Here is an 11,935-nt window from a genome sequence, read left to right on the forward strand (position 1 = left end):
CGAGTACCCTGACTGGTGGCACCTTTTACGCCTCCAGGACCAGAGGACCTTTCATAAGTATGGCGCCTCTACCCTTCCTGGGTTACACGCGGTCGTGGCTTTGCTCCCAAAATGGCATAACTGCCAAGGACTGGCCCTTGTTGGGCAGGTCTGCCATCTGGAGTCTTTGATTTCCAACCTGGTCCTGGCCTGCTCCTTGGTATAACGTTGTTAACAAGGATGTCAGAGCTCTACATGGGCCTCTCTGCTAGGAGAGCGCGCTCTCCTGGTAAGGCCTCTGAGCCATCCCAGAGCTCACAGAAGAGAGAAGCGGCCCCCAAGCCACGCACGTTTCTAGGCATCACTGGGGGCGTGTGGCTCCAATCCCTCCCTGAGTCACCCTCTTAGTACCCAGAGGCATCCCACAACCACAGCTCCCCCCCCCCGCTCCCCGCCACCTGAGGATGCAGGGAGAGCTGAGGGCCAGCCTGGGTGTGGTTCTGCTTTGCTGGGAGGAAAGGTCCTCCGGCTGGTCTTAGTGAGAAATGCCAGGCCTGGGAACTCCAACCTCCTCTCCAGGGTCTGTCTCCCACAGACCTCAGGGTGTCTGGAGGAGGGGACCAGCACCTGACACGGCTGGGAGCAACAGTGCACGTCTGAGGAACGAATGCACTGGGACGTGGGACAGGGGTAAGCGGGGGTTTCCCCAATACCTTGCCCCTAAGCAGGAATGAGGCTCCCACGCCAAACCGCCCCTCATCCGGCAATTCAGTTTGGGGCGTTTGTCAGAGGCGGTGATGCTGAACGTCCCCCAGCCTTTAAAAGCAGGGCCACAGGGCATAAGAATTGAACTTCAATAATCGTCAACATGGGTGCAGAGCCTGGGAGCCTGCCCAGGGCTTCCACAGGCACTGCCATCATGATTCACGCTCCAGCAGCGCTTGGAACTGAGGCCGGGGGTGGGGTGGTGGTTCTGCACCGGAGCATCCACCAGAGATGGGAGCTGGAGCCGGACCCGCCCTCGGCAGCTCCGCTGCGCACCGAAGCAGCGACGCGTTCTCCGCCAGGCTGCGAGTGGCTGGCTCTCCAATCAAGCCGCGGACCCCGAGCCGCCCGTCCGGCACGCGAGTGTGCGCTCCCGCGTGTTCGTGTGTCCGGGGGAGGTGAGGAGGCTCGCGTCTTAGAAAGAGCAGGCTTCTGGAACTCACCGCCCAGGCCAGCTGGCACTCGGTCCAGTCCCACAGGCTGCGGACGGCCCTGGAGGGGGCGCCCTCGTCGAGCGCGCGCGCCCCACGCCACCGCCCCGGGCTCCTCCCCGGCGCCGCGCGGGCAGGTTCGCCGAGGCGGCCGCGGGCTCCGGCTCCCGGGCCCGCTCCCCACGGGCCGGCGGCGCTGGCCTGCCCGCCAGGCCGCCCCCGCCCGTCCGCGCCCCGCCCCGCTGCGCAACTCTACCCAAGTTGGAAGCCGAGCCCGAACGGCGACACTCGCGCCGAGCGCGCGGCGGCGGCGCAGCTCCGGCGAGCCCAGGCAGGCGAGGCGGCGCCAGCACGGCCGAGCGCGGACCGCGGGGGGCGCCCGCGCCGGGAGCAGCGGGAGGAGGAGCCGGAGGAGGACGCTCGGCGGCGCCGGCGCCCTGCCCGGGAAAGTAAAGTTGGAGCCGGAGGCGGCGCGCGGGCGCGGGGGCCCCAAGGAGCGGCGGCCTGCGCCCCGGCGCGCCGAGCCCTAGCCGGCCGGATGGGAGGCGGAGCGCCCGCGCCGCCGCTGCCGCTGTCCGCAGCCTGCGCCCCGGCCGCGCGCTGGGGCCGCCGGGCCGCCCGGGCACGCCCGCTCGGGCGCCGAGTCGCCGTGGGCTCGCGGCCGGGGCGCTCCCCGTGAGCGGGGCCAAGGGCGGGGCCGCGCGAGTACCCCGGGACCTGTCCCCTCCCCCCCCCCCGCCGCCGCCGCCGCCGCCGCCGCCGCCGCCGCCGCCGCGTCGCCGCTCTCTCCGGGCGCCTCCTGCTCTGCACTTACGCGTGCGGCAGCGGCGGGGAGCCCGGCAGCCACGCTCTCGGGCGCGCCGCTCGCCCGCTGAGCCGCCACGGCCGAGGGCCGGCAGCGGGGTGCCGCGGTCCCCGGCGGGCGCGCCCGAGGAGCAGGCGGCGATGCGGGCGCCGACCCGGGCTGGGGGGCGCCCGAGCTGCCGCGGCTGCGCCCCGGCTCCAGGCGGGACCGCGTAGCTTGCGGGAGGACCATGGCGTCCCCGGCGCTGGCGGCGGCGCTGGCGGCGGCGGCGGCGGGCCCCAACGTGAGCGGCGCCGGCGAGGGGGGCAGCGGCGGGGCCGCCAACGCCTCGGGGGCTGCCTGGGGGCCGCCCCCGGGCCAGTACTCGGCGGGCGCCGTGGCGGGGCTAGCGGCCGTGGTGGGCTTCCTCATCGTCTTCACTGTGGTGGGCAACGTGCTGGTGGTGATCGCTGTGCTGACGAGCCGCGCGCTGCGTGCGCCGCAGAACCTCTTCCTGGTGTCACTGGCCTCGGCCGACATCCTGGTGGCCACGCTGGTCATGCCCTTCTCGCTGGCCAACGAGCTCATGGCCTACTGGTACTTCGGGCAGGTGTGGTGCGGCGTGTATCTGGCGCTCGACGTGCTCTTCTGCACCTCGTCCATTGTGCACCTGTGCGCCATCAGCCTGGACCGCTACTGGTCCGTGACGCAGGCTGTCGAGTACAACCTGAAGCGCACGCCGCGCCGCGTCAAGGCCACCATCGTGGCCGTGTGGCTCATCTCGGCCATCATCTCCTTCCCGCCGCTTGTCTCACTCTACCGCCAGCCCGACGGCGCCGCCTACCCGCAGTGTGGCCTCAATGACGAGACCTGGTACATCTTGTCCTCGTGCATCGGGTCCTTCTTCGCGCCCTGCCTCATCATGGGCCTGGTCTACGCGCGCATCTACCGGGTGGCCAAGCTGCGCACGCGCACGCTTAGCGAGAAGCGCGAGCCCGCGGGCCCCGACGGCGCGTCCCCGACCACGGAGAACGGGCTTGGCGCGGGCGAGAACGGGCACTGCGCGACCCCGCGCCGCCCGCGCGCCGATGTGAAGCCGGAGGACATCAGCGTGGCGGCCGAGAGGAGGCGGCGCCGAGGCGCGCTGCGGCGGGGCAGGCGGCGGCGCGCGAGCGGCGAGGGGGCCGCGGACGGCGAGGGGTCGGGGCCCGGGACGGGGACGGCCGAGCCGGGCGCGATGGCCGCCGCGAGGTCCCCGGTCCCCAGCTGGCGCCTGTCGCGCGCCAGCTCGCGTTCCGTCGAGTTCTTCCTGTCGCGCCGGCGCCGGGCGCGCAGCAGCGTGTGCCGCCGCAAGGTGGCCCAGGCGCGCGAGAAGCGCTTCACCTTCGTGCTGGCGGTGGTCATGGGCGTGTTTGTGCTCTGCTGGTTCCCCTTCTTCTTCAGCTACAGCCTGTACGGCATCTGCCGCGAGGCCTGCCGGGTGCCCGGCCCGCTCTTCAAGTTCTTCTTCTGGATCGGCTACTGCAACAGCTCGCTCAACCCGGTCATCTACACCGTTTTCAATCAGGACTTCCGGCGCTCTTTCAAGCACATCCTCTTCCGACGGAGGACAAAGGGCTTCAGGCAGTGATCCGCTCACTCTACCCGGCTCAGAGACCCTGGACAGCTCCCAGCGGAGGGGGCGGGCAGGCGTGGCCTCCCAGGAGAAAGTGGGAGCAACTTTCCCGGGGACCCAGGGATGGATAGGCCTTCAGGGCGCAGGGGAGGGTGCTGCACGGCCGGAGGGAGGGCTGAGAGACTGCAGGGCCCCCGGGGAGGAGGAAGGAGAGAGGGGAGACCCCTCTGCCTTCCTGTCTCAGCAAGGGGCTGCTTCTGGGGCTGCAGGCCCGGGTCCAACTCTGGGGGCCGTGCCAAGGTGTGTCTGTGAGGTAGCACACGCATCCTCCCAAGTTGGTGAAGAAGGAGCCTGCCCTGCCCCCACCACAGGCCACCACCCCATCCCCCTTTGAGCAAGACCTCGTGGGGTGGTTTTCCTGGGGGAGGAAGGAGGGCACCGACCATCTTTGGTTACGAAAGTATTTAAATGTTTGTCAACAATGACTGACAGCGAAAACAACCAAACTCTTTTCTAAATAAACCTTTGTAATCTAAGCGGTGGGTGCAGTAGTCAGTCCTTCAGACCCTCGCCCTGCCCGGCCTCCCACCAAAGGTGGCAGGAGGGCGCTCCAGGTCGCCAGATTCCATCCCCCCCTTTTGCACGAGAAGGAGGGGGTCTTTGCTTAAGGGGGACTGTTTCGCAGACTTACAAAATACATACTCAGAATTCTTGTGCTGTAACCGGCTGAGAGACCAAGGAAATCAAAGGGCTCTGAATTAACTCCAAATGTAGATGCTGGAGGGCTGTCCTCCCTTCATAACCCTGCCCCTGCCCAGATCTGAGTCTAGGCTTCCCCCAGTGCAGCCCAGCCTGGCCCCCTTGCTCAGCCCTCACCACCCCCAGGCAGTCCGCGCTCACCCCGCACTAAGGCTTGAGGAGAGAAGGAGGGAGAGTCAGGTGTCAGAGAGGGTCCCTTCCTGGCTCTTCCAGCCCTCATCACAGAGCCCAGAAGCTCCTGGGATAGCTGGGGGGAGGGGTAGGAACAGGACCCCTGAGACACACACACACATACACAGGCTTAGTGGGCTGGAGGGGCCCAGGCCAGGGATCCCTGCTGTGACCGTCCAACCCTCCTGTCCCTCTCTGTGCCCGTCTTGGCCTTCCTGTATGTAACCCCTGCCTGCCAGCCCAGCTCTCTCCTGGATCACCACCCACCTGTCTTTGGCCTGGGGTGGCCATGGGTCTCTCTCTCGAGGAGAAGTCGGCCCTGGGTCCTGCATTTCAAGGCCCCGTGCCCTGAATCAGCAGGCCCCTCTCCTGGTCTGACTTCTCAGGGCTGTCCCTTGGAGAAGTCCTCCCCTGCAGCTGCCTGGCCTTCTCACCCCAAGTTATGGGTCCTCAGGACACCCCAACTGGGAAGAGCTCTCCCAGACTCAAGCAATGGTGGGGAAAGCAGTGGAGGAAACAGCCAACCAGGGCCGATGGGAACATCCCTGACCTCCCACCAATGGGCAGGGGCCTGGACACGGTGTCCGGGTCGTAGGCCCGGCTCTGTTGCAGGATTACTGAGCTAGCTCAGATAAACCCCTGCCCTCTCTGGGCCTCAGCACCCTTCCGGTGAAGTGGGGCAGGGGCTGAAACCTCAGGCCCTGCCTGGCCTGTAGTCTGTGGTCCAACTGGCCAGCTGAATGGGGGGGAGCAAAGAGGGGGAACTTCCCTTCAGCGAGAGCCTGGCTAACACTGGTATTGCCTCCCTGGTGCAATGGGGTAATGCCATACCCTCCCCCCGGCTCTTGGGGGGATGAACCCCGGGACTCCAGCAGGATCACGTAGCCTGGAACACGGCCCACGGAAGAATGTCAGCAAACCACCTTTCCCTTTCCTAATCCCGAGAATTGCACCTTCCAGGGCTGTGGCTGGGACTGCAGACGCCCGGTGCGTAATACCCCATTCAGCCAACAGATATTCACCACTTCATCGTAATTGCCGCCTGGAGAGACTCTCTTTTCAGCTGGACAAACAGAGACAGAACCTGGCTTCTCACCCCGCCTGCCGCAGGGTAACGGGCCAGTCGCCTTGCTCTGAGTCTCTGGCTCCATCGAGGAAGCAGGAGCGCTGACACCCCCGGGGGTGCCCATGGGCGCTGACTGCTCCCAGCGCGGTCTGGGAGCCGTCGTGCAGGGGGACTTCTCTGGGGTACAGGGGAGGGGCCCGGACCTCTGCCCATCCTCGTCCAGCGGGTCCGTCCACCGCGCACCATCACCCGCGCAGTGCTCTCCTCTCTCAGGCGCGTCTTCGTATCTACGCCACGGTGCTATCACTGTCAACCCCCGTCTGTGGCTGAGGAAACGGAGGCCCAGAGCTGACCACCTGGGCCAGGACCCACAGGCTTGAAGGGGCAGAGCCAGCCACGAGCCCAGAAACGCCCAGGTCAGGAGAGCTGTGCCCCGAGCACCCCGGCTCCAGTCCTATGAGCACCGGCGATCTCTGGACCTCACTGATGGAGAAGCGTTGTCCACAGCCGCCTTCCTGCCTCAGGCTTCCCCTCGGCTCTCTCAGGAGATGTCCAGCAAAATAAAAAAACACCCACGACGAGATTAAGGAGGGCAGGGCCCCAAGCAGGGGATCAGCGCTGCCCCCGGCTGGCCGGAGCCCACCGCTGATGTGGTTTCCACAGACGTGTGTAGATACACATTCTTATAAATTAATTCCTGTAGTTTTTACATTCAGTTGCTGAGTTTGTAGAAAAGGGGGGAAAGAATAATCCAAGTATTCTGTTACAGCTCGGTATGGAATTCAGAAAAGAAAAAAAGAAAGACACTGGGAGCAGGCAGTTTAGAAGAGCAGCTCCAGTCTTTGAATCCTACCCCCGGCTCTGGGGGTGGGGGCTGAGGGATGGGAGAAAACTCGTTGCCGAAGCACTTGCTGGCGAGGAAGCGGTCCTTCGCGGCTGTGCTGGCAGCGGCTATATTTTTATATCGCATCCGTTGGCAGGGCTCAGATATTCCAGCGCGGCCTCGGATCAAAACACTCGGCGCCTGCAGGCCCATCTTGAGTCTGGCTGGGCAGCTGCGGTGCGTTGCCGAGCCGGCCCCCGGCCCCCAGTCCCCTGCAGCCCCCCGCAGCCCTCGCCACGCAAGGGGGAGGCGGAAGGCATCCCGGCTGAAGATGCCCTGCACCCTGCCAGGCTAGGAGGGTACGCGTTCTGCGTCAGTAGAAGCCCAACTCGTTGGAGCTGGGGCGTAGAGGAGAATGGCGAGACCCTCACCGGGGACCCCGAGCCCCTGCTCTGCGTCTGCCATGAGCACGGCCGGGGGACCTCAGCATGCGACCCGCCCCGCGTGCCAAACAGAAGGTCAGCCTGCCGTTTGACCAGCTGGACTGTTGAGATCATCAAATGCAGCTGGCTTGGGGGTGAGGGTGAGGGGTTTGGATGGTAGAAGCATCCAGTTTGCCTGAGAGGGACCCGGCAGGCACCCTAGGTCTGCCCCCTGCGTGACCCCCACCCCATCTCCCGCCACCTGTAAACAGGGTGTACATCCTCTCCTGGCTGGGCGGAGGCGTGCACGGGAGAGGGTCCGGGACCTCCAGGCGGGGCACAGTGCCTCTGAAACCTGCCCAGGGAGCAGAGTCGACTGCCAACCGCGAGCCAGAGGAAAGCCCTGGGGACCAAGTGCACTTCTTCCTGCCAGAAGGCTTTATGGCTGCTCCCAGTAAAAGCCTCGGGCACAATGGGGTCCTTATGTCAAGATAAGGGATTGCCATGTAGGGTGGAGAGGGAGAAAGCCCCGTTTAAGGGCATCTGCTCTCCTGGCTGAGCACAAAATGTGCCCTGAGCTGCCTGGCGGTCACAGAGAGGAAGGAAACAGGATGTACACCTGCTGTCTGCTGCCAGGTTGATAGGAGAAGCGGGGACCAGTGGGCCGGCCTCCGGGAGACCACCTGTAAGACTGCCTGTGCCGGGTGCTATCCTGCAGGCCGCTGTGCTTGGGGGTGTGTGCCTGTAAGGGTGGGGACTTCGGGGACCACGCAGAACCCTAGGGGGGCAGTCACACCATCGTCCCTGTTGGGGTGGGGGAATGGCCAGTTCCCAGCCCCCTGGATCCAGCCTCCATCACCAGATGCACCAGACAAGGCCACTTCCTATTCATCCCACCAACCCCCAGCCTGCGCCTCCCTGGGCCGGGCCCTGGCCCAGAGCTGCGAGGGCTGAGGGGGAGGGGCCTGCCTGGGGTCCGGGACTGTGGCCTTTTCACCCCAGGGGCAGAGTGAGCCTTCGGGGCCGCAAAGCCGACCTGGTACCCGTCAAGCCCACGCTCTACCGGCTTTCAGGCTGGCGCTCACCCGTCCCGGCCGCCGCTTTGTTTATTCTCTGCTTCTGCCAGGAGTGCCTTTCCCATCTTTTCCCGAGCTCCTCTCATAGGCTCTGCGAGACTCAGAGCGGGCTTCATCCCCAGGAAACCTTTGGGAGCTTCCTCCAACCCCCCACCCTCCCCAGCTGCAGGTCCTCAAGCCTGGCGGGGCACGGCCCCTCCCCTTAGCGCAGGGAGCCCAGCATGGGTTGGGGGTGGGATGGGGGCAGAGAGACTCTGAACGCGGGGACAGTGTGTCATTCTGGCCAGGGGAACGGCCAAGCAGGCCTCCCTCGGGGATGCAGGGCTGTCCTTCCTCTCCCACGACGAAACCCCCAAGGATCATCCCTGGACGCCAAACCCGAGAGCCACCCAGGGCATGTCCACCACGCCAGGACACTGCCTCGCAGGCCGTGCAGGGGGCGCTGCAGTGGACACCCTACGTCCGCTCTCAGGCCGCCAAACTGGAGAGCCACCCAGGGCACGTCCACCACGCCAGGACACTGCCTCGCAGGCCGTGCAGGGGGCGCTGAAGTGGACACCCTACGTCCGCTCTCAGGCCGTCGGGGAGAAATTTCGAGGAGCAAAGGCAGGAGAACTGGCGACACCTCGGGCCTCGGCTCACGGCCCGGCTGCCGCAGCCGTCTGTTCAAATATTGGTGGGCGGGTTTTTCCCCCCATTCAATTAGCTCTTAACTGACTGTGCAGCAGCTCTGAAAACAGAAGAATCTTCATGCAGCCTTTGGGGGTGGGGCTGGGCTCCTCGGAGAGCTCTGGGTAGAAGTTACCCCACGGGTGTTCCGGTTCAGTAGCCCCCTCCCCATTTTACAGAGGGGCCCAGAGAGGGGAGTCGTTACAGAGAATGGCTGTGAGCCTGGCAGCCGGTTTGCTACGCGCCTTCTGCTTGCCAACTTTGGCCGGGGCGCTGAGTGTTTGCTTCTCAGGATTCTGCCAGGTGGGCATGGATGGTCCCATTTTACAGACAAGAAAACTGAGCTCCGGAGAGGGTATGCCGTGATGAGACGCTGCCTCGAAGCCAGACCCTGGGCTGTTCGCGTTACTCCCCCCACCTTGTTGAAGCCCCCCCAAGCCCTCCAAGTAGATGTTAATTAGCCTCATTTCACAGAAGAGAAAACCAAGTCTTGGGCGTTCTGTGCACAGAATCGGCCTTTGAGTTATTTTTCCATCCTTTTCCACTGGGAACAACCCTTAGGTTAAATGTTACACCAGTAAGATCTGACAGGGCCCAGGAATTACACACCTCTGGTGTCGCTTCCTTATTTTTGATGTAATCCACCCTCTGAAACCTCAGCTGCTGCATAAACCCACCACATCCCTATCCCTTCATGATGTGAATAAGGGGCTGGCTTGGTTTTTTTCTGCCGGCTTAGAAATGATTCTGAATAATGAACCCGCTTTTCAAGATCACCCCACCCAGGATATAAAATGCCAAAATGTTTGTGGTGAAGAAGAATTCAGTTACCCGTTTCCTAGGGTGTGCTGCCACCGCAGATCGAACTGAAAGCAAAATCAGTCCTCTTTTAATTGGTTCCAATGAAACTGTTATTCAAGATTGGATTGCTGTTGTTCCTTTCTGCAAGGACTCAAGTGGAAGCAAAACAATGGAGTGATTCTCTCCCTTTGGGCATTGCTCTGTAATCGACAGGCCCGGCGGCCCCGGGCCCTCGCAGCCGGGGTGGGATTTGCCCATCACGGCCCTGGGTCACTGCAAACGTGCCTGGAGTCTGGTCCCGTGCCTGGTGAGGGGTAGGTGTCCCCGGGGGGCTAAGGCTGGGCGTGCAGTGTGATGCCAGGCTTCCTGAGGCCCCAGTTGGGCTTGGGACCCAACTGAGCTGTGTGATCCCTGAGCCTCAGTTTCCTCCTCTGGAAAGTGGGAGCAAGCCACAGTGTCCCCCCCTTCTGTGGAGAGCCAGTGGGAACCTGGAGACCCCGGTGACAACTGAACCGCTCAGGTGGTGAGAGCCTGCTCGGCTGGGCATTTCCCTTGGGCAGACCTAGCCCGGCTTTAGCCCCACAAGCCTTTCCCGCTGGGTTCTGGGGGTGGCCATCGGAGGAGGCGAGCGGCTTCCGAAGCCCTGGGCACGGGGCAGGGGGTGGCAGGTTCACGGGCCCTCCTCTCCAGTGGTGGGACTAGCCCCTGAGCGGCGGGGAAGGGTCCTTGGATGGCAAGGGCTCTGGCCCTTTCGCAGGACAGAAGCGGGTGCCCAGGCCGGGCCACTGGCCTCCTCCAGGGCTTGGGGGCAATTGGAGCTCAAAGCACTCAGAGACCACCTAGACTCATTTTACTGATGGGGAAACTGAGGGTCGGAGAGGATCAAGCACTGGTCTGAGGCCACTCGTCCACTCAGGGGCAGAGTCCAGGCCATGGGGTCGTCCTCCTCCCAGCTCCCCCTGCTGGCTCCCTAAATAACCACAAAGCCACAGAGGGGAGGACAGCGGGGGCTTGGAGGGACGACCTGCCTGACTTCACCCTGTCCCCTCTGTGTTTGGGGCTGTGAGGCCACAGCAGGAAGACGTGGGTGGAGCAGCACAGGCTTCGGGATGGAGGACACCCATAGGTCCCGCCTCCCTGCCCCCAGACGGTCTCCTCACCCTGGGGCTGCTCATCGCCTCCCTCCTACATACCTCCACGGATGGAGAGCTCACTACTTCCCCGAGACAATCCAGTCCTTATAAGCACTGCCCTGACTTTTTCGAGTTCTCCATTTCATGAAGGGGGAAACTACCACCCTGAACTTTCAACCCTAGACCTTAGGATAAAATGCCAAGGAAATCTGGGCGTCAGAAGAACTCCAGCCAACCTTGCGTATATGTCTTTCCCCCTCTCCCCTGTTTTCTTTAAACCTGTTTTTGTGCCCATGCTGCGGCCAGAGCAGGCCTGGGAGGTAGGAAGACAGCTCACTGGGCTACCCCCCACTAAGCCACCAGGGAGCACAGCCTGCGGGACACCAGGGGTCGGGACCCTGGGGACGAGCTGGCTTGCCTGTCAGTGGGCTCAACGCCAGGCAGCTGAGCAGCCGGGGTGGACAGGCGGCCGGGAGGCCTGAGGAAGCCCTGAGCTGGGGGTCATCTGGGTGTCACAGGTGGGTTCCCCTGGGCATCAGAGATGGGGTCTCCTGAACATCAGAGGTGGGGTCCCCTGGGTGTCAGAGATGGATTTCCCGGAGGCAGGGCCGATGACATAATTTGTGGGCTCGGCGTAAGAAGCCAATGTGGGGTCCCAACTGGGGGATGGGGAGGCCACCCCTTAAGGAATTGTGACCTCAAAGCTTGGTATGCTCAGTACCCTTATGGGGGCGGGCAGGGGCCCTCACCAAGGCACCTTTGCCAGCCGGGACAGGATGACCTCTCCCTGCCTGCCCTGAGACGCTGCAGGACACCCACCAGCCACCGCCCTCCCAGTGCCCTCACCCAGAGCCCCTCCTGGGGTGGAGGGTGACAGGTGGGAGAGGGGAGTGGGCAGCAGGGACCCATCCTGGGGAGATGGAGGGAGGGGGTCACACACAGGCATGGAGCCCCTGTCATCCCAGAGGACCTCAGACAAATGCAACGTCAAAGACAGTTGTGGAGAAGGTTGAGAAGTTCAAGACAGAGGCCACAGAGCATTGACCCCCCCAGCTGGGCCCTTTGGGGCCCTCCAAGCTCAGGCCCAGTGGGACATGCTGGTCACACGGCAGGAGCATAACAGGGGCTTTCTCTGAAGGCGGCGGAGAATCCAGATCTGACGCTAATTCCAGCAGGACTTTGTCTCAAATGACCCGGATCTGTGAGGCGCCCGCAGCCACTCCGCCTCTGGCGCTCTGGCTCAGGTCACGGGGGTGGAGGGGCATTCATTCATTCGTTCATTCATTCATTTGTTGGTCCATCCAGTCGCCCACTTCACTCATTCAGGAAGCATTTATGTGACCCCAGCTGCACGTGGGCATGTGGGGGAAACGCCAGTGCGATCCTATAAGAACTCAATGCCCTCCTGTAACGATGATTTGTCAGTATGGCAAAAACAACG

At 63.7% G+C, this 11,935-nt stretch overlaps 1 protein-coding gene across 1 annotated transcript; it reads left to right on the plus strand.

The window, feature by feature from the left end:
* The first annotated feature begins 2,121 nt into the window (after positions 1–2,121).
* Positions 2,122–4,127, plus strand: ADRA2C (adrenoceptor alpha 2C). Its single transcript, XM_067734659.1, has one exon. The coding sequence runs from the start codon at positions 2,210–2,212 to the stop codon at positions 3,587–3,589; it is 1,380 nt and encodes a 459-aa protein (XP_067590760.1). The 5' UTR covers positions 2,122–2,209; the 3' UTR covers positions 3,590–4,127.
* The last annotated feature ends 7,808 nt before the right edge of the window (positions 4,128–11,935 follow it).

The sequence above is a fragment of the Pseudorca crassidens genome, chromosome 4 (assembly GCF_039906515.1).
Source record: "Pseudorca crassidens isolate mPseCra1 chromosome 4, mPseCra1.hap1, whole genome shotgun sequence".
Classification (NCBI taxonomy): domain Eukaryota; kingdom Metazoa; phylum Chordata; class Mammalia; order Artiodactyla; family Delphinidae; genus Pseudorca; species Pseudorca crassidens.